The sequence below is a fragment of the Ptychodera flava genome, chromosome 6 (assembly GCF_041260155.1).
Source record: "Ptychodera flava strain L36383 chromosome 6, AS_Pfla_20210202, whole genome shotgun sequence".
Lineage (NCBI taxonomy): Eukaryota > Metazoa > Hemichordata > Enteropneusta > Ptychoderidae > Ptychodera > Ptychodera flava.
Genome location: NC_091933.1, coordinates 42,636,950 through 42,660,879, shown reverse-complemented (window position 1 = coordinate 42,660,879; position 23,930 = coordinate 42,636,950). Strand labels below are relative to the sequence as shown.

The 23,930-nt window shown below is 41.0% G+C and overlaps 2 protein-coding genes across 3 annotated transcripts in view; one reads left to right on the top strand and one right to left on the bottom strand.

Moving 5' to 3' along the window:
* Positions 1–23,930, bottom strand: part of LOC139135890 (actin nucleation-promoting factor WASL-like) — a 570,409-nt gene that overhangs the window by 412,498 nt on the left and 133,981 nt on the right. The gene's annotated exons all lie outside the window — the stretch shown is intronic.
* Positions 69–23,512, top strand: LOC139134506 (protocadherin Fat 4-like). Its single transcript, XM_070701365.1, has 21 exons — positions 69–99; positions 266–513; positions 1,407–1,521; positions 1,948–2,208; positions 3,253–3,501; positions 4,045–4,194; positions 5,212–5,955; positions 6,865–7,189; positions 7,636–7,748; positions 8,267–10,345; positions 10,677–10,799; positions 12,584–15,260; positions 15,480–15,721; positions 16,388–17,359; positions 18,039–18,354; positions 18,702–18,850; positions 19,394–19,634; positions 19,769–19,842; positions 19,998–20,068; positions 20,847–21,207; positions 21,684–23,512. Exons 1-21 carry the CDS (start codon positions 69–71, stop codon positions 21,728–21,730), a joined length of 9,588 nt encoding a protein of 3,195 aa, XP_070557466.1. The 3' UTR covers positions 21,731–23,512.

Here is a 23,930-nt window from a genome sequence, read left to right as displayed (position 1 = left end):
TTGCCTGGTCTCACTTGCCTGCAAAATCGTTAATGCTTTTCCAGATATTTATATAACTGACATATAAAATGGTTAACCTCTATCGTCAGGAGAGGACAGGTTAGGGTGTAAGAATACAAAGAATAAACGCACCTATCATGATAAGAAAAACGAATTTCCGTATTCGTCGAGAAAATAATTACGAAGTGTTACGATATGCTGGTGGATGAGATTTAAATTCTTGTTTTTTACGAATCTCATTGATTCGCCTGTTATTATATTACAGTTGCAAGCAATGTTGATGGTTACTTCGACATCGATTCTGCGTCTGGTGAAATCAAGATTGTATCCACCATAGATTACGACAGTCTTACAACCAATCCTATAAATTTGATCATCGAAGCAACTGATGGAACGAACACAGCTAGCGCCTCGGTTCCAATTCTCGTACTTGACGTAAACGACGCGGATCCTGTCTGTTCACCAGTAAACATATTAGTTTCCATTGCCGAGAACACGGCGGTGGGTACTTCGGTAGGTCTCAAAAATGAAGTTACACTTTATATGTAACTTTACAGTTTGTGGAATTTGTTTTTGGAAAAGTCTAAATGTGGTCTCAAACGTTTTTGTTCAGCATTCGTCCCTCACTATTCCATGTAATTACAGAAGAACCAAATCCTGATCTCATCTTTGTAACTCTCTACACCCACCTCTCTATCTGTCTTTCATGTTCCCTCCCTTTATCCCTGTCTTGCTATTTCTCTAAACGAATACTGTTCCCACCAAAATCATTTTGATGTTACGTCCTTCTGAGTATCCATAAAGCACCGACGACTGTCAGTCCATACTTGAGAAGTAAATGGTACAAGATCCTACAGGTACATGCATATTCTTTATCGTTAACGACTCGATATCTCTGGATATGCATATCGAAACTATATTCATCATACTAAATCTATCGCTTTCTCCGAACATTAGATGCTGAGAGACACCAGTAAATAGTATATGATAGGTGTGGGGAATCAAACTATTACAGTTTTTTCACATTCCCCACGATCCCACAAAAATGTAATCATGCGATATTACATAGTTAAGCTTGTAAAGTTTCTCTCGTTTGACACTCTGGAACAAACCAATGGGGAAGTCTTTATCTTTACTTGGCAAATGTCATGAAATTCTGCCTATCATTGGTGCTACTTGAAAGCAAGTTTACTCGCACACACTTTCGAAATGTTCAGTCTCCGCACATTTAGCTGACCAATGCTTAGCTTTTTTCTTTGAAACGTTTTCTTTGAAAAGTTTTCTCTGCCTTTGGTTAAGGCAAAGTACTTTCCATGAGAAATGGTATTGGAATCACTGACGACTTGTCGACGGTGATCTTCAAATTACGCTTCTGACATATGAAGTCTCGTATTAATCCATGTCAGGTGACATCGCTGTCTTGCACCGACGCAGATGTCGACGATGTTCTGAACTATGCTTTCTCAGTGTCGCATCCTGACTTCACCATCGACGCAAGCACTGGCCTTGTCACCGTGGCAGGTAAGGTTCAATGGGAATGCCTCTCGAAGGCACGAAAACTGTTTTCCCCGATTAGCAAGTAGTGCCTAATGTAGATTGGTTTGTATAGACAGTCACTATTGTCTTGTTTCTTGTGAGAAATACAGTGCTGTACACTTCAGGATCCGATTATATGACCTCAGTCGATCCCACCAACTCGGTATAATTGGTCGCGGACTATGGTTTGCAGTAGAGGTAGAAAATTTCAGTCCCGTTCTCTGCTTCCTTTTGAGCGATTTTTCAAAAATTCGATATCCGTTGAACTGTCAAACTCAAATAAACTGTACATCTCACTTAGATCATACACACTGGAATAGATAGTCAGAGATTCGCACGAAATATTTAGGAGCACGTGCACGCAAAGTGTTTACACCCGTTCATTTGGACTAACACATAGTTATTCTTCAGGAACAATCGATTATGAAGCTGGTCCGACGCAGTACGACCTCGAAATTGACGTCACTGATGGTTCTGGCGGTAAAGCTGTTGTGTACTTGACTGTGAGAGTTACCGTGATTAATGAGTACTCTCCAACTTTCGTCCCAGTGACCTGGACTGTTTCGCTCCCAGAAGATACGCCGGTAGACTCTTCAATCACCGACGCGTCCACTTACGCTAGGGACAACGATGCCAGTCCTTTTAACATTCAGAAGTACGATATACTGTCAAGTAAGTACTGCGAGAGAGACCAAAGTGAAGGTATTGAAGGATGTTGAAGGACGATATTTCTGAATACTGAGAGGATAGGAACATTGCTTTCAGTGCAAAATTGAGTGAAGGACAGCGCAATCTCTCCAGAACAAGGTGTTGAACAGTATTATAAGTACAAAACGGGTTTAAGGTCAGCATTTTCACCACAGAATAGAATAAAGGACAGTAGTTTCACTGCAAAATGGGGAGATGGGCATTAATCAGCACAGAATATGGTGAAGGACAGTAGTTTCACTGCAAAATAGGGCGAATAGAGCGAAGGAAAATGTTATTGAAGCAGAATACAGTGAAGAACTATATTTTCATAACACAGGATGATAATACCGTCCTTCATCTTATACGGCAATGTAAATATGTTCTTCGCCATATTAACTGCAGAAAATTCTATATTCCGCCACTTAAGGTAGTATGCACCTTGAAAGTGGAAGACTTTAAGTTTTGCTCAAATTTTCCTTAAGAAACTTTAAACCATACGCTCACCAAATCAAGAGTAAAAATCAGGCGGTTACAGTGCAAAGTTTGGTAGTAGAGAAACAAATTATCTAACATTTACCGATATTTGAAATTATAAAAGGCCGACAACCGTGTGTGCTACCGTGGGGAAAATAGTTTGATTTTCGAAAAACTAAGACGGCAGAAAGATTTTGTCACTTCAAGAGCTTTAAAATGAGCCCCCACATGCGGTAGATCAGAAAAGAACTCTAAAAGTTTGAGAGTCTGTATCTGTCCCAGAGACGCGTTCTATACTTTAGGGCTTCTTTTCGTCCTTCTCTGCCCCTCCTTTTCCCGCTCTGTCATCCCTTACAGTTTTTGATTGTATTGCTAAAGACCTCGGTTCAACACATCTCTTCTCGAAAAGCTGTGCAGAATTTTCGGCCTTTTCCGGCGGAAACAATTTTTCTCTCATATTATGTCATGTTCTGAAAATCATGAAGTCAAAGGAAACGCAAACAATGTATAATAAAACGTGCGTATAACGCCGTGTTTGTTTTTGTTCTGCAGTCACAAACGTGGACACGTCGACAGATGTAACGGGAGATGGTATTTTCGACATTGAGCACTCTAATGGCCTGATAAAACTGACGTCGAGACTGGATTATGAGTCGGGAACACAGTACACCATTGTCGTGACTGCAACCGACACAGTGACAGTTGGCACTGGCACTGTTACAGTCATGGTTGTTGACGTTAATGAGTATAGTCCGTCGTGCAGTTTCGGTGCAGACGTAGTTGAACTTGCTGAATCGACAAGTAAGTCACTACAATGTCGCCCTCGATATGAGTATGAGAGAGAGAGAGAGAGAGAGAGAGAGAGAGAGAGAGAGAGAGAGAGAGAGAGAGAGAGAGAGAGAGAGAGAGAGAGAGAGAGAGAGATGGATGTATTGTGAGTCTATTCGTGTGTGTTCGTATCTGCCTGCAAGTGTTAAGTCGTATTGAGTACATTAATATTTCCAGATAAAGTACACGCCAGAACTCCGGAGATGTACTTATTCATGACGATGTATCGAAAAGAACGAATCAACCTCCATGGAGTGGACCATTTAAATATGCCACTTCAATTTTCAGGACGTTTATCACGTCATTTAAGGTTTACAAAATTACCGATTTAAAAAAATACTCCTCATCTTTGTTGTGAAATTGAGGTGAAATTGAGTAAATTCGTCAAGTCAATAGACAAAAATAAACAACTACCTCCTGAGTTCGAAACATCAAAGATATTAAATACTTTCACATGGATTAGAAAAGACGAAAACATTTTAGCATTTATTAAGAATTTATTTTTGGAACTTCTAGGCCCCGGTGTTGTGATAAGTACTGCAACTCTTGGATGTACAGACGACGACCAATCAGCGACCTTCGGATCAGCTTCATTGACCTACTCGTTAACATCAAACCCTGGTGGCAAGTTCAGTGTCAGTGCAGCGGGAGACATTTCTCTGATCAGTAAGTCCACAGTTGTCAAGGCAGTCTTGCGGAGTTGTACATCAATTATTCAAGTTACTCTATCATTCAAAAATCAGTCTAAGTTGATAAACTGAATAATTATCCGAGCAATCCATCAGTATTGTCAGTATTGTCAGTGTAGATGAGTTTGATGAACAAAAATCAGTTGATTGATCATGAGATCGACTTCAACACCCGGTCTTGATGATGACCGGAATCGACAAGATATAAACTGAAAATGCTCACATGTTTCAGTATGTATATATTGCAGCTGTCTGTGAATTTAAACCTTTGCAACATGTTTGCAACTTCGTTGAGAGTGTTACGATCAATATCATGAACAATATTCACCACAGATTAAGTACAAGGTCATTAAGTATACAAATGTGTAATTAGCTGAAATAAAAATACTAATCATTGTATCTTCTATATACATACCAAGTTTCGTCAATTTGACTGAGTCAATTCAGATATATCTGTAATTAGGAAATTTCATTAAATATGCAAATTAGCAATTAACTTTCATTTCACTCCTTTATGTCTTTCATGGCTGATAAATCCTTTTGTGATCAACATTTGTAGCATATCTCATCCAATTCTGTGCAGCCGCTCTCATTGTATGTATGTTTATTTCTAAAATCATTAATTATCGAAATGAGCATGAAATATGCAAGCCACACACACACACCAAAAACTAGTCAATTTTTGCCATTCTCAAACGAAATCTATGTACCAAAGTTGATTCTGATCCAATAAGTCGTTCTTGAGATATCGGGCCGACAGATAGACACACAGACACACAAACACACAGACATCGCTGTGACATTATCTCATGTGTGAGAACACGTGAGCTAAAACGGAAGGCTTGAACACGGTCCCTCCACAAGTGGCGGGACATTTGTACACAAGATAACATTTTCGTATGTTTGTTTGTTTGTTTGAAACTATATTGCTTGAGATATCAACAGAATCAACACATTGATGTGATGGATTTACAATTTCTCTTTATTCCCACAGGTGCGTTGGACTACGAGACAACTTCTTCATATTCTTTGATGCTGCGCGTTAGCGATGGTGATGGACTCTACACTGACATACCCATCTTCATCTATGTTTCAAACGTCGACGACTCCAGCCCCTATTTCACGGCGGCCTTTTCCGTCGCCATACCCGAAAACACGCCAGTCGGCGATGACGTCATCCTTGTCACGGCCCAAGACGACGATGATCCCGACACTCTTGAGGGAACGATAACGTATACTATCCTATCAGGTGATCCGGACGACCAATTCAGCATTGACGAGGTGTCTGGTCAAGTGGAGGTCCGCGGTTTACTTGACAGGGAAACAATACCTATATACTACGTTGTTGTCCAGGCAACGGATGGAGTTGGAGGCAGTGCCACGACAACAGTCACTATAACGATGCAAGATGTGAATGATGAAATACCTGTCTGTACCACTACTTCTTTCACAGATGTTGTCAATGAGACCGAAGCAGCTGGATTTGTCATCAGATCTCTTGGATGCTCGGACGGAGACATCGGCGATATCCTCACTTACACGCTCACCGTTGGAAGTCCCACCATCTTTGACGTCAGTTCGGGAGATCTGGTTCTGTCAACAGCGAGGGACTACGAATCCGGCGACAGAAAGTTCGACATCCAAGTTACTGTTGTTGACTCCGTCAGCAATACGCATGTCATATCTGGAACAATCCATATTGATCCAGTTAATGAATACTTGCCTGTGTTTGCAAGTGGTAAGTTACATTTTGTCTTGTAAGGTTTATTCTTGTTCTTTCCATACAAGCTGTTTGCTTCTTTGTCATCAACGTATAGGATTTAAGTTGGCTCACTCGACTTCGATACAGTCGAGTTTAATACTGAGATAATCAGTAGAATCATCATCATAGAGGAATATTAGAACGGAGAAGGGAACGCAGACTCTTTCAAAACTTTCCTAATAATATTACGCTGGCTGTTCGATTTTTCCCGATAAAAATTAAGTTTGTTTTCTGTTTTGCAATTTACCTGACGACCAGACATTTCGTCACTTCGACAAACCATGCATTTGACTCTTGCAACCATCATTACTCTTGCTGAGTATCGTCTCTATCGTTCTTGGCGGAGCCGATCGATCTCATATCAAGCAAAATACATTCCATACAGGTGCATCAAAGTACTTATATGACTGTGTATAGTAGCTGTAAGTTTTGAGGATTTTTGGGTATGTCAGTCATTGTAAACTCTTGTTCTATCTCGTTAACTCGTCGACACAGCATCTGTACGAGTACAATGCTCTGTTTAGAATTCTAGTCCGGACCAGAATTCACTCATCAACAATAACAATGCAGTCTACACATGTACAGACTGAGTGGACAAGCTGAAAACCAAGTATCTCAATATAGTATTTGAAAGTAGGACAAGAAACTGGTTGACATCAAAAATAAAACCAGTGAAAGAAAATCATCAAAAGTTACTTTCCCTTAAGTGGTAACCGAACATACAAACAATGCGTCAGATTTTAGACATTGATTAGGGACTTGGTGTTGAACAGCCAAGAAGGGAAAGCTTAAAAAAAAGCAAAAACAAATCGTTTTTTGAGAGAGACGATTTAAAATTTAACCTGATTGGACTAATAATTAATGTTTTGATATTCGATTTAATAGCTTCGTATCCAGCCGACATACTAGAAAACCAGATTGCAGGGACGATATTGACAACTGTCTCAGCAGATGACGACGACCATCCAGATCGAGGCCACGGTGTGGTCAACTATTACTTCGACCCCTCTTGCACAGACTGCGTCAAATTTCAACTCAATCCCGACACTGGTGAAGTGAGCACAGCTGCTGTGTTTGACCGAGAGGATACCGTCACCTACACGCTGGACGTCATTGCCATGGACTCCGATAACCAAGATACGGCAACTGTCGTGGTCACAATCTTAGACGAAAACGACTGTGTGCCTGAATTTACTACAGCGTACAGCAGGTAAACTAGACTACACTTCTGCATTTGTATTACAACCGAGATGATAAACCTACTTCAAGTTTGTACATTAATGGTAATTTACATAAAAGTCAGATTCGTGGCCAAAAATACTTATAGTAAATCAGAAAATGTATATTAATTTTCATTTAAGTGCTAAACACTTTGTGAATAGTATCACAATGAACTGAAATTGATAAACGCGCAAAATTGGAAAGATAAAACCCATTCATGTCAACTCTTATCGAAATGAAAAGATCACACCCTAGGGTTAAAGATGCAATACCGATGACAGTACAACTTTCCTTTACGCTTGACAAAAACAGCTGCAGATGAAAATGTTAGACATTTTGTACATTTGAGGAAGGGAGTCTTTCATTTGGTATTTTTAACGCGCTACACATGTAACTTATATAATATTATGTGTTTACTTTTTGTTTTCTCTACAGCATAACAATACAGGAAGAACTGCCTGCTCCACAAACGCTGCTGTCACTAACTGCGGTCGATCTAGATGATCCGGCGACCGATGACAACGGAAAACCAACCTACTTTATATCTGGTAATTTAATTCTCAATTATGCTACACACAACGCTGTTCAAAATTATAACGAATGCTGGGTGTATTTGCTATGTTAAAATGGAACAAGCTTATTCAAGGATGCATTTAAACACAGCATCGGGTTCAATTCTTTAATCACTTAATCATTACAAGTGCAATTTGACACCAAAAGAAGCGGATATGGTTATAAAGGTAGCTTCCCGGATTTTACTATGTTTCCGTTCATTGTGAATAAAAAAGTCATGAAAATAAAAACATTTGCTTTGATGCAAAACTGGAACCCGACCTGTTTGTTCTTCAACCCATTTTATGTTGATATAATTCATTAGCCATTGCGCTTTGCAACTATGGCATACCAGACGATAAAGAGTCATCACTCAGTTTGACCATCATTGGTCGTTTTTGAACGGTCATGGTGTTAACTTTCGTGAAAGCTGTCTTTTGAATGTAAGACCCAATTTTACGAGATGAACTCTAACTGAACAGAATCCTTACTCAGTCGCTGTATTATATTTCAGCTGGAGATCCTGGTGGTTATTTCGCAATCGGAACGTTCGACGGTGTTCTGAAAACAGCCAAGAAAATCGACTACGAAACCATCAAAGAATTCGATTTGGTCATTGGTTCTGAGGACAGAAATGGGGATGCGTCTTCACTGAATGACTATACCAACGTAAAAGTCGAGGTACTACCTAAAAATGAATATGCCCCTGTATTTGCCACAAACCCGATAAGTCTGACGATTCCAGAAAATTCCGATGTCGGTTCGTCTCTTTTCGCAATACTGGCCACAGATGCAGACGATGGTTCGGACGGATCTATCGTATATGAGATGGCTTTCCACTCTTCGTTCCACTTGGACGGCGAAACCGGCGACTTCACGTTGAAAGCACCCTTGGATCGGGAAACGACGTCAAGTTACACACTTTCAGTGAAAGCTGTAGACCAAGGAAGCCCCCAGCGTAGCGCTGTTGGGACCATATCACTTACAATTACCGATTTCAACGATAACGCTCCTGTATGCACTCCGTCATATGTTGAACTCGAAGAACCAGAAGACATCGCTCCAACCACCACAATAACAACCCTCTCGTGCAGTGACGATGACGCGGGACCCGACAACAATCGATTGACTTATACAATCATACAAGAAGATGGCACTGCGAGCTCCGGCACAAAATTCTCTATTGATGCAACGGGTGGACAAGTTAAAATAGCATCAGCCCTTGACTTTGAAACTTCAACGGAACACACTTTGGTCATAGACGTAAAGGACAATGGCGCAACGGCTCTGACTACAACAGTTTCAATCACGGTTGAAGTCACCCCTGTCAACGAAAACGACCCGACATTTACAGCGCCTCCGGGATCCGTCAACGTCGACGAAGACGAGCTCATCGACTTTCTCGTCACAACTCTGACTGCTGACGCTAACGATGATGGGGAATCAGTGACTTTCTCCATCGAGCCAAATGATCCGCGGTTTTTCTGTGACGCCTACTCTGGTGAAATCAGGCTGCTACAGCAACTCGATGCTGACCCGTCACCTCAGGTCATAACCTTGACCGTCAGAGCAACCGACGATGGGAGCTATCATGGGATCAGGTCCACGGACGCCACATTAACCATAAATATCGACGATGTAAATGACAATGCACCAGAGTTCAGTGAATTCTCCTATTCGTTTTACTGTCCCGGGAATGCCGCAATCGGAGAAGCTGTCGGTGTTGTGGTTGCTGATGACATTGATTCTGGCTTAAATGGTGATTTCGATTATTCAATAGCTAGTCAGGATCCAAGTGATGGTATTTTCAGCGTTGACAGTTCGACAGGGCAGATATCTGTTGGCAGCGATGTAAATTTGGATCAAGAAACAACTGACACATACGTTTTGACAGTTTTCGCGATCGACAAGGGAACAACTGCTAAGACAGGCACTACTTATGTCACCGTTACCATCACAGCATACAACGATTACGCGCCGACGTTTGGTCCAACTCCCACGTACACGGTATATCTTGCCGAAAACTCACCCTTTGGTACACCGGTAGAGACTGTGACAGCCAGTGACAAAGACAATGGGCTAGACGGAGAATTCGAATATCAGATCACAGCGGGTGATGATGGCAAGTTCGTCATCGACCCAAGTAACGGGGAAATCACACTGATCGGCGACATTGACTTTGAAACACATCCAACGCCGTATGAGTTGACGGTCATCGCTGTAGACAAAGGTACAAACGCTGGACCGCTGACGGCCACAACGACTGTAACCGTCAATGTCCTCTCCGTCAACGACAATGTACCAACATGCGATAAGGGTCTGTACAGTGTTAACGTCCCTGATGGAACTCCTGTGAACACGGTCATTATTATGACTTCTTGTACTGACGGCGACTCAGACTCGCCAAACAACGACTTGTCGTACACTGTTTTATCTGGTGCGGGGGATATTGACGTTAATGCTAATGGTGAGGTCATTGTGGAAAATCCTCTCACCTTTGCCACGGCCCCATTGTACACTTTAGTGGTGGAGGTGTCGGACGGCGGTACGCCCTCTCTCTCCTCAACTTTCACAGTCATCGTTGATGTTGATGGTGAGTAATAAAATCACATGTAGATGTTAAGATTTCAACTTTAATGTCATTTTCTCAGAGCATCTCAAAAGTACAAACAGGCCGTCGTGGACGTTGTGCAATTGTTTTGTTTCAAAGGCAAGAATGAACGCAACAAATGTCAATCAAAACACATTTACTCCAGAGGTAATACGCATCTGCCGTCAACCCATACCCATCTACTATATAACAAAGAGACACACAAACACACACACATACACGCACACACACTAAAACGATTGTGCATAATTCTTTAGTGTTCAAACACAGGCTAAAGAAATTTATTCTTATCAAAATGGCTTACCTTTTTCAGCCTCAAACAACATGGTACCGGCATTTTCAATAAGTCCATACATAGTTGGCGTGCCGGAAGATACATCAATTGGTACGAGTCTTGTTACAATTGAAGCCTCAGACAGTGATGGTGGCGGTGCCGGTAAGTCGCTTATTTGACTTTTTTTTGGTAGGAGTACCTCCATTCATTAATTTACAGGCTACCAGCACCCATTAAAGTAACTTAGCGCTGGGAACACTGATCAACTGCTGCGCCCGTTTGTCACCTACAGTTAACTCACATGCACTGAAAAGAGCCGCGGTTTAGTGTTTCTTCCTCCTTATACAAATAATAGAGTACGACATGAATATTAACAAAGTTGACAATGAACTTTTCTGCATTCTGAATTGATATATGATGAAATATGCCGCCTTGAATTTCATGGACTATCATCATAAACGATATTTTGAAACTTTGAGAACTCTGTACAGCCTTTCCCATTCTGTCAAAATTGCCAGAGTGTATATTTTTTCAAAAGGGGGTATTCTCAGACGTTTAGAAAACTATACTATTCATATGTATTTCAATAAATCAACGAATCCGATTGATCGCTAATGCAGGTCTCAAATCTGAGTACTGACACGATAAGACAGATCAGTTGTACAATTCGCGGAACAATATTCAAAGGATCACTTTTCCGTTTGTGCTATTGTTATCCCTTCTGTCTTTGTCGTTTCATTTTAAGGTACTACTTTGGGATTTATATTTAAAAAAATGATCACATTAAAAAGTTATAGCGCCCCTTTGTACACCCGGTTCTTTACTTGCAGACGCATGACCAGCGATGCAACCCTACAATATCTATATTAGTTCTTATTATTTCGTTTTCTTCTACCCTCCCTCATCGAGGTTCATGGGGAGTATTTGTAGAGAGGGTGTTTATTAATTGTCCCTTACATTTCATCTGTAGAGACTACAGTATTTGTATGTTAGATACAAGTAACACAAAAACCTTAAGTTTACAACGTATAAAAATGAAAGCGTCCTACTAAATAAAGTTCTCATCTATTGTATCAATAGCGTAAGGCAATTTGCTTAATTGTGCATGTCAGAAGTCAGGTGATTTCGATTGAAGGTGCTTACATTGCAAAGACTAACGTAAAGATATTCTTGCTACGAACACAGCAGGTTAAGTTTTGCCGTATTAACTATTAACAAAAAATTATGTTGATGAACGATTCTGTGTAATAAGAAAAAATAATGCTATTACAAACGATTGCAATCACTAGTCCTATATTACACACGTCGTGTTGAAAATGGGTTGGAATCTGTCTTTCACCTGCAAGTGTATGAAAGTTTCTCTATGGACATTTTAAATACCTGCAAGATTTCGCATATACACCTGTCCTTTACTAACGGGCAAGTGTGCTTGTTAAATGAAGCCGAAGCCAGGGATGCTACTGCATGCGGTGGAATTCCTAGCTATGAGTCGTTAACCATCTATTGGTGCGAAATAAAATGCTATTATAATATATGGTCACCGTGGTGCTTTGGATTATTTAACGACTTCTTTCTGGTTGGCGCCCTTAGTCAAGGTGAATACACAATGACACTCAATTCGTGTCTGCATTTTGCTTCCCTTTTACTACTCAAACCTTGACAATGGGCGCTGTTCTGCAAACCGTTTTCTTATAAACATCTTGGATTTGTTTTCGTACAAACTAAAATTTCTCTTTCTTCGAAAATTGACCACTTGGTGACCATGGGTTGTGTGATTTTTCAAATTGGATATAATTACCTGTATAATTACACTTGACACAACAACCCCGGGATTATGTAGCCATTTTAAACATACCTAAAACTTGAATTTACAGTATCACTATAGAGGTAAAAAAAGATCTCCATGGTATCACTAACTGGTCTGGGATTCTATTTCAAATTTACAGGTCTGGTTGGCTATACAATTATTAGTGGCAATGACGACGGTAAGTTCAGAATTAACGGCACAACCGGAGAAATGTTTCTGGCCAAATCGGTGGATAGGGAAGACGTTCCGTTCTACAGTGTGATAGTCACGGCTGCAGACAAAGGCGACCCACCTCTGAGTGCCAATGTCACGGTGGAGTTCACCATCGAAGATGCCAACGACAAAACACCGGTGTGCGATCCTGTGTACTCAGTTACGATCGAAGAAGAGGATACCACTATTATCGATCTTCAGCAACTCAACTGTACTGACGACGATGATGAAAACACAGTAAATGACGATCTGGAGTATTTCATCGCCAGTGGAGACCCAGACGACGAGTTTGAAATTGATGCCAATGGTATGGTGAAGAACACTGGTGTGTTGGATCTCGAAACTACTGAGTTTTACACACTGGTAATTCATGCTATAGACGGTGGGTCACCTCGTCTGACTGGCACCACGACTGTATACGTACGCGTGACTGGCATAAATGATAATGACCCTGTCTTCAGTCCCGTCGTCCAGAGTACTTCTGTGAATGAAGATACGGCCATAGGAACTTCCATATACAGTATATTGGCCACGGATCCTGACCGACATCAAGACGGGTCGCTTTACTACAAAATCGTCTCTGGTAATGACGACAACATGTTCGGTGTCAACTCAGCCAATGGAAAAATATATGTGGCGAACAATCTCGACAGAGAATTGCTTGACACATATTCATTGGTTGTAGAGGTTAATGACCTGGCTACAGATCCAGCAGAAAGGAGAACGGCTACAGGAACCGTTGTTATTACCATCTTAGATGCAAACGATGAAGCTCCTCTTTGCGACCCGATGGAACCGACCATTTATGTCTCGGAGAATGCAATAGCGAATGACATAGTAGACGTGCTGAACTGTACTGATGCAGACATCGCCGGCTTTAATGGGGCGTTTACCTTCGAACTTGTCTCCGGAAATGACGACAACAGATTTTACCTCCTTGAGAACCAGGTGAAGGTGACGTACGCTCCTGACTACGAGGAACAAGATAAGTACATCCTTGGAATAAAGTTGGTCGATAAGGGCATACCACAGCAGACCTCTACAACGACGGTGACGGTAGTTGTGAAACCAGAGAACGAGTTCACGCCACAGTTTGTCGTCCCTGTAGGTGGGTACGTTTTCGAAATAAATGAAGATGCCGCTCTAGCCACTGTCATTGATGCCGTCACTGTGAGTGATGATGACGCCGGGGTCGATGGCACCAGTCGTTTTTACGTAATAGCCGGAAACAACGAAGGAAAATTCGGAATTGACAGGTCAAGCGGTGAAATATTTACCATCGGACTTTTGGACAGGGAAATGACTGCATCCTATGAACTGACAATAATTGCAAAGGATAGCGTACCGCTGTCTGGTAAGGAGAGGAATGACACGACCACGGTAATTATAAATGTCCTCGACGTGAACGACAACCTGCCTGAACTCAGTCCTTATTACTTGGTTCTGACCATCATGGAGGGCCTGGACGTTGGTACGGTCATCCAGCCGATCACGGTGACCGATTGGGACGAGGGCATAAACGCAGAGAGCGACCTCGAAATTATATCCGGAAATGTTGGTTTTACGTTTGAATTTAGTGGGAATAACCTCGTGGTGAACAGGAGAGTAGATTTGGCGGTTGCTGAAATATATCACCTGACTGTAAAGGCGACTGATCGTGGCATCTATCCTGGTCCCCTTGAAAACACGGGCATCATCATTATCCACGTAAAATCCATAAATGAATACAGCCCATCATTCTCACTGGACGATGACATCTTGCTGATCTCTGAGGGCACCCCCATCGGAGGACTCGTATACCAAGGAAACGCTGATGACCTTGATGTCGGTTGTCACGGAGAACTTAAATATGTCATTGCCAACGTTGACCCTCCGTCAGGGAGCAACCACTTCTATGTGGACGAGGCGAGTGGACTGTCTCTCCTAGCGTCCTATCTGGACAGAGAGACTCTCGACACGTACACGGTGAATTTGACAGCCACTGACGACTCTTGTAACGACACTGACATCCGTTCTGGTAGCATCATACTACACATCAGAGTGACCGACATAAACGACAACACTCCCGTTTTCAGCCAGCCTTCTGGATACACTTTCTCTGTCGATGAAAACATACCGATAAACACCATAGTAGGTCAAGTCAGGGCATCAGACATAGACGACGGTATCAACAGTGAAATAATGTACGAGATTGATGAACTCACTAGTGTCACTGCGTTTTCAGTCGATAGAGACGGCGGGGGGATAACGTCTCTTGAGGAACTTGACCACGAAAGACAGCCTGGGTATAGCTTCTTGGTGAAGGCCATCGACAAAGGCACACCCTCAAGGTCATCAGTTGTCCAAGTGGTGATACACGTGTTGGATGTGAACGACAACCATCCCATTATTGATCCAGATGACCTGAAAGTATCTTGCTTTGAAAACGAACCCGAGGGAACCCTAATCACGCCAGTCGATGCCTACGATTTGGACAGCACCACCAACGGGGAATTCCTGTACGAAATCATCGACGGAAACACTAACTTTGCTATCAAAATCGATCCCAATACCGGATCGCTGTATACCTCAGAGATACCCCTAGACAGAGAACTGATACCAGAGTAAGTAAAATTGTGGCATCGAATTTGACTTAGATGAAGCAGTATGGCATCATACAGCGTCAGATCCTGTTACAACAATTGAAGGGAATACTTATTTTGAAATTGCGCTGCCATTTGACATACAGAACATATTTAAAATGGAATAATTTCATGATATTTTCTATAATCCTTAATGTATCCCGTAGTTTTATTGACGTTTACAATTTCGTTTTCTCAAAGGTATATACTCACGATCAGGACAACTGATTTCGGTGATCCGGAACTGACATACACAGCGACGGTGACAGTTGTTGTACTTGATCTAAATGATAACGATCCTGTAGCTAACCCGGTATTCTATGAGGATACAGTACTGGAATCCATTCCCGTAGGGACCAGCGTTTTCGACATCGAGGCCACGGATTCGGATATAAACGAAAATGGGAACCTGACGTATACCTTCCTCACAGGAAATACAGAAAGTAAGCTCTTTGGTTACAGTATTCTTTTGTATTTCAAGTCTGTTTTCACTGAACGCGCTTAGACCAATGTAAGTAAATTGTTTTACGTCCACTCAAGATTCCGACAGGTAGGCGCGTAAGTGGAGAAAAACACAAAAATAAACATAAATCAAGATTCCATTATTTGACAGCCCATACAGTCCGCTCATTATTGTAAATATTTGCTTCTACAGAATGCAATTTTACTTCACCAGATGGCTCAATCATGGTTGAAATATAACTGTTGTAAGGAAGTTTTTTGATTCACTTTCGAAAGTGAAAACAACCGGGTTAGCTACAGGATCGTTATCATTCAATCCCGTTGTTTTGCGACAGAATATCGTCAACAACAGAAAATTCTATTTTTGTTTGTTTTTTCATAAAACTTTGACTTCTTAATACCTGCGAAGGCAAAACATGACTGCATGAATGTCCGAGCACCGTGAGCAAGGGTACCTGGCAAAAGTGATGGTACAGATGCAATTTGTCACGTACAGAAATATGTGCGTGTATTTGAAATCTGTGCGTGAGTTCAATTTGTAAATATTTATATCGTATATATTTTTTGAGACCTTACTCCTCATATTACGATACGGTCACGCCATTTTCATTTCAATAAATGCAGACTCATATCTAATTACTTTCCAGACAAATTTTCACTTGAGTTGACGACTGGGGTAATACGTGTGAACAAACCCTTGAATCGTGAAGCATTGGACGAGTATACTTTGTACATCTTGATAGAAGACCAGGGCGAAGTCAAACGGTCAGCAACAGTAGTTGCTAGCGTGTTTTTGGAAGATGTGAACGACAGCCCTCCAAGATTCACGCCTAGATCTTACAACTTTGCCGTGGAGGAACACTCCGCTGGGGGCGTATTGCTCGGGACTGTATATGCAGAAGACCAGGATTTGGGCACGAATGGGGAGTTTGAATTCTCTCTGATAGCAGGGAACGGTTTTGGAAAATTTGATGTGAGTTCTGCAACCGGTGCTGTTACAATGCTTGTTGCGAATTTGGACCGTGAAGTCCAATCATCGTACGAACTTACAGTACGTGCACAGGACAACGGAAACCCACCTTTGTTCTCAGACGCAAAGGTCCGCATATCTGTTTCGGACATCAACGACCACGTACCGACATTTACCGAACCATTCTATAGCGCCGAAGTTGTGGAAAATGCCGTCATAGCTACTTCTCTTCTACGAGTTCGTGCAACGGACGATGACATAGGAAATAATGCCGCGCTGACCTACAGTATAGATCCTTTGAATACTGAAGCCAATACATACTTTCAAATGGACGGCACTACTGGGGAACTCACCGTCCGTCAAGGGATGGACTACGAAACAGATCAAGAAATCACCTTCAACGTCAACGTACAGGACTCAGCAGAGGTACCCCTGGCGGACTTCGCACGTGTAACAATAACAATCATAGATGTAAACGACAATTCTCCGATCATATCACCATGCTTTGCAAATAACGAGATATCATACCTTCACGCGACAGAAAAGGGTATATTAGCCCAATTTGCTGCCTCAGACGCCGACCAAAACAACGACGTAACCTTTGAGTTCTCGCCGTCGTCCTATGTTTTCCAAATTGGCAAACAATCTGGTAAGTAAAAACTTAGGTTACAATTTTGTGATTGCACCAACAATGCCTGCACAAATACACTTATACAAAGGAATGGTATAACATAATTTTATCAAAATCAGGAGCCTTCATTCAAAATAATGATTTGAGTATCTCTGAAGATTGTTGGTATTCCAGCGGACTAATGTGTACAACTTTCTTATGTGACGAGTCTCATTGTGCATTATTGAAGTATTTTAAACATAAAACTACTGACAAAGCAATGGGGCATTAGTTTACTTCAAGTACTGTCTATATCATTCATGTAGTAGGTAACTAAATATGAATGGTTATTAATAAACATCCCATTGGAAGTTAAAATCCTTCATTTAATGATCACAAAGAGCAGTATTTGCCATCCCCTGCGCCGAACTAGCTGTACCTTCCAATACAGAATACGGCACAAGCTTCAACAATGTTATGCACTAAGTTATTAAACACCTCTGGAGGGGAACGGGGGAGGGATAACAAATTGAGGGTATTATTAGGGATTTAAAAATACTGTTGATTTGGAAAGGGATAAAGGGACCGTACGACGGTGTATTATATTCCATTACCCGTTTCTACAAACACAGAACGCAGACACTTAAAAAGTCCTTGTCCGTGTAAACGTTTATTGAAAGATAACAAATTCCTCGTTGGTCGCTTTTATCCTCTCTAGGTGCCATCACAGCCATCCCCGGCGTCGAACCTGCTGTAGCTTCCAAGTACGTCCTACAGCTTCTGGCAAGGGACGATGGGTACCCCCAGCAAACATCCGATCCCTGCCTAGCTCGAATTGACACCTTTGACCCTTACATCTACATGATTGATCTGTACATGGACAGCACCACTCAGGCGGAGTTCGACGAAAAACGATCCCTATATCTTTCAACGCTAGAAGGACTTCTGAAAGCTCGTATACCTTCAGCAAGAGTTGGAATATCCCATCTGTCTGGAGGGGGTGCCAGAAGACGTCGCCGGCTTCTTGGAGCGGAGTAAGTTAAAAAGCGAGATCATGAAAGATAAATGCTGCCGGCGGCAATGTACAAAAAAGTTGATGTTATGCAAATTTAATATGATACATACAAAGAGAAAAACTACGATTCAGTCGTATCAGAGGCATTAAAAAAACATTATACCTTCGTTATTCACGGAACAAATATTGAAGATACACATGATGATATGGATTTTCTGAATAATCCGATTTTTTTTGTCTTTATTTCTCGTTTGACAATTGTATGGCATGGGCAATGGTGACTTAAACTTCAGTAAGGAAATCTTGGAAAGGGAATTAAATTACCTTTCCATCAAGCGATGATCTTTCGATTCTTTCCTTTCACAGTGACCTCGTCATCCATACCTACGCTGTGGAAAACGGCAATGCTGACAATGTCTACGGTGTTGAAAATCAGAAGGTGTTTTTGACCAGCGAGTACTTGCACTCGGTATTTGCTGCAGATATATTCGATAACCCTGTTGGAGAGTTGAAGGGTACGTTTTATCACCGATACATTACATTGAAGATGATCATAGCCACTATTTTCACATGGTTTACCAGTAATGATTGTTGCACACGGTCATACATACAGCCTTTGACAGTTTGAAACCTCCAGGAGATGGTTAGAAAGGCCGTAGCGGGACGAGAAATAAAAAAACCAGTTTGGGCATAAAGTGAAACTATTATGTATTATGTACATTGATAGATTCCCAAATAGTTACACGATGCCTGCATACAAAGATGCATAATTATATAGACGGCAGACAGACAGACAGACAGACAGACAGACTGACAGACAGGCAAAAAATCAGATAGATAGATAGATAGATAGATAGATAGATAAGTAGGAAGGGTAGATAGGTGGATGGATGAATGGGCAACTAGATACTTTTTTAGGCAGACTTTATGTATGTATGCACGCATACATGCACAGATTCATACATAGGAGCATGTATACAAACCCGTCTATATCTAATTTACACAAAAACTCTAGGAAAGTCTTAGTTTAAGGGTTTTGTATTGTTTTACTGTTACAGACATAGACATTTACAAAGTTCAAAAGCACCCTGGTCCAGACTGGTTCCGCACACCGGAGGGCATTGCAGGTCTAACACTAGGAATCCTGAGCGCCATCGCATTACTGACTTTACCGTGTCTCTGTTACTGCTGTTGCAAAGCTGGAATGTGTACAGGGTGTTGCGACGGAGGATGCTGTGGAGGCAAGGGCGGCGGATGTCGAAACCCTTTCCGCTCTTGTTTCGACAGTTCACCTAAAAAGTAAGTCTCTACAATTCTATGTCTTTTACTGCATTTTTTCAGTTTCCGTTCCGTCGGAGGTTTTCATCACCACCATCGATCAATACTCTCCTTTTAAAATGTGAGTCAACAAAACGTTTTTACTCTGCCTGCAGGCCAAGAGGAAGACGCCTTACTGATAAAAAACAGCCGACTGACAAGAAAGATGGCTTCAAAAACAAGGGACAAGGTAAGCGTTCGATGCTTTTTTAGAAAGTTACATTTGTTACGCGTACCATTGTGACTTTACGCGTACCATTGTCACGGCTACCATTGTGACTTTGAGAAACATGCCAGGATCTAAAATTTGAGTTTCACAGCATGTTATGTCTTTTCGTTGTCAAGGTGACGGTGACGATAATTTAAAGAAGAATAACAAAAAAGGGCTTCAATCAAACCTCCTTGGACCTTCAGCGGTAAGTCATAACTTGGTTAAAAAGACTAATTTTATGTCACCCATATTTCAGTGAAAGCCATCGTTATGCCATGGTTGACTTGCAAGCACGTACACATCTTACATTTGAATGACCACGTTTATCCTAATGGAATCGACTTGGATAGAGTTTGACTTCAAAGTATGACCCATTATGCATAATAAACAACTTTACATAATTCTTTGTCATGGTCACCTTTCCCCCACTTACGTGAACAATCACTTATTGGTCGGTTACAGATCAGCTATCATTGACTTTGAAATAGTACATTGGTAAAGATGATCGCCCCCGATGACTGAGAACGTGCAATCAAGTTTGCAATGTACATTTCTAAATAAATAACGACAAAAAGAGTTTGCGTCCACGCGCTTGTTATTCCAAGGATTGAAAAGCGTCAACGTCGGTCTGATATTGAATCTGAGACTTTCATTCCGCATATGTCGGTGTTCAATGGAACATTGGTGATGGAGAAACGCGGCCAAAGTGCGGCGTTGCTGTTTGCTATTGCATTCGACAAATAACAATTTCTTTACCTAAAGCAGTAACCGAAACCACAGGGAGAAGCACGAAATTCACAAACATCATCAAAAGGATATTTAAATTTCGTGCATCTTCCCGTGTCTAAACCAGACACACAGTCCTAAAGAAATATCTGTATCCATAAAGATTTAAGAGCCAAATTTAGAAAATTAAGTCCATTGTTTTTCCCAAATCTAGTAATATGTTTGTCACAATTGTTCGCTTTCTGATTTTAATCCAGGATAAACCTAGTGCCAAGTCTGGAGGCTTGGGATCAGTGACAAAACCAGCCCCTGGATCTGGAAAGAGTGTAAACGTAGGTGGAGGCAATCCAAACGCTAATCCGAACATTGGCGTGCTTGGCTACCCTGGGCTCAGTGTCGGTCCCAACAAATTTCGACAGGCGGCAGAACAGGCGGCGGCAAATTCGGGAGACTCCACAGCAAAGAGCATAGCAAACAGAACCGCCCCACCTTCTAGCACCGGAGGCGGCGGCGGTGCTCCTCCATCGGCGAAACCAAGTGGGAGGTACGGTGGAGGCTCACTCCTCGATGCTGGAGGCGATGGTGGAAAAGGTGGCAGTGGAGGTGACAGTAAACCAGGTATGTTTTCATTTTTCGATCAGTAATTTCAGAAAGCTGTTTGTCCGCAGAACTGTCTTTTTTGCCGTCTCACAAAGACAAGCAACAAGTCGGATCGTATCAAACGATCGTAATGGCATGACAATGTCGAGGGACTGGCATAGACGACATAAGAAGAAATCGTTATGGTGCGTCAGTGTTAGATATACGTGCCGAATTTTGAACACACGAAGTGTTCATTGTAAATGTAACAAGGCGTCGAAATGCTGTGATAAAATCGCTCGACTTTTAAAACCTAGGTTAAACATCTCGAACGTTCAACATAAACTGTAAAACAGATTTTGAAGGTAAACTGAAAAACTATTAGGTAGAACACCTGTTTTCTTTGCGATTCAGTGAAACTTTCTGTTTTAATATTAAACTTACTAATTAAATAAAATCCCCTTATTTCGATTAACTACATTCTCATTCAAATTTGTTTGCCAATGACTTTTCAGACGCACCAAAAATAGACGCCGGTCAACGACGATGGAGAGACAAGTAAATAATGTGAAGAAGAATAAACAATGTCAAGTATCAATAAAACTTACTAAGTCGATTTCAACTGATTAGCATTTACATGTTAAGACTTGCTACGTTGACCAAAATAGTACTTTGTCGAATATATTTTAATGGACACTTGTATTGCCTCCAGTAGCCGCAGTCTCAAACAACTGCAAAGGACTCTGGAAGATCAGTATTTCGTGGATGTATCAACTTCACATGTTGGTGCATAGGAATGAGATGAAAGGCTTCGTAAGGTTAAAATCACTGGACAGGCTTTTTAGTGAAATCTTATTTTTTAAATGATAAAATTTTTAATGACATACAGACGCTTGTCTAAAATATCACTATGTACAGTAGGGATCCGAAAAATGTGTGATGATTTTACTCTCTTACTGGCCGTAAGTAATATTTTAACGGTGAGAATTTATCCAACATCAAATGATATTGTAATGTCTTAATTTTGTACCTGATTTTTCCATTTCTTCACTTTGTAATATACAAAATATCATCTTATTGCTATGATCGTATTCTCTTTAAACCGTGTATACATAAATCGACGTGAGTCACCATGGAAAAGAGTGTCTTGAACTGCAAAAATCAGACGTCGTTTTTCTATAGCCCTTGAATCAATGGTACATGTTTGTCGTCCAAGTTAGATCACCTATTGTAAACAGAACAGTCTTCCTATACCAATGCCGTCCTACATTAAGTTAAACACACACGTTGCAGTATTATTGTTAATCAAACAAAGTGTCGTACTAGCTTTATTGGAAATATAGACGATATTTAGAGTCGTCAAATACTCAGCTTTAATTTGAAAAATCAATATATTGTCAGTTTCTTTTTCGTGTTGGCTTAGTCTAAAAGTCAGGATCGCATTGCATTTACCTCTTTGTACCTGGTTCATCTGCTTGAGTTTTTGACGCATGTAGCTATTGAGCAGTATATTTGTGTTTGTAGCGAAGGGACCAGAGCTAGCTGCATTTATGCCTGGTCTTTATTGAAAATTTCGTCTAACAAAAGTCAAGCCCAGACTAGCTTCCGTCCAAACATCTATATAGGTTAGGTATCTTACAACAGTGTTCAATATTTAGAATGCAGGATTAGAGGTGAGCAGTCGAGTCCGAGGAAATGATTTCCCTGTTGCTGGTACACAACTTAACAAGATACTTTTGTGCACGACAGAGTAGACGTGACCTGTTTCGTAGATACAGCACCACCGGCCTCAAATATGAGTGGGACACGATTTTCATGATCTGCGAAGGATCAAATGTTAAATGTCAGCCCAGAGAATCCGTTTTCTCATTATGCTCGGACACGAGTTCGTCAGATGGAGGCGAGTCATCAAGTGCATTATTGAGTCCACTGCATCACCTTAGCTTAGTTCTTTAATTTCAGGGTAAAAAGTTGTTTTAGTTGTCCATGTTAACAGTACTGTACATTGTCCTGATAAATGTCTTTAGGTCTGGAATTTGTATAATTTTACATTTTATTTATCGCAGTCAAACACGAACACAAACTTGAATATTTTGTGGCACCACGAAGATTAGAAAATTTTGTAAGTTTATTGGCTAATAATCATGAGTGTAATTTCAATTAGCCTAGCCATTCAGGTTGATTCTTCTGGTGCAGGTCACTCGTCAAGTGTACATTATGTATACCCACTGTCCCATCACCAAGGTGAATAGGTACACCAAGGAGGTACCTTGATTCACGTGACGTAAGAAATCATGTCTGTTATCATTGGGTAATTCTGAATAAAAGGAACTATGAACATTCATTTGACTCCCGCGTTCATATTTCTAGTCAACATTTCAATTACATAGGAATTTTTTAAGTTTGTGAAGTGGAACTTTGTGCGAACCAAGTCAACAATAAATAAAACCCTATGGAATAGGGTTTACCTTCTAATCATTTTCGAAACACAGTACTATTTAACACTGACATGCTTTGCTCAATCTTTACTAAATGTGCACGTGGGCGTAACCAAAATCTATGTCATAGGCCTTTCTATAAGTTGTATGTATGTATGTATGTATGTATGTATGTAATGTATGTATGTATGTATGTATGTATGTATGTATGTATGTATGTATGTATGTATGTATGTATGTATGTATGTATGTATGTATGTTGCGTGCATGAATGCATGCATGCATCTATCTCTCTCTATCTATTTATCAATCAATCAATCAACA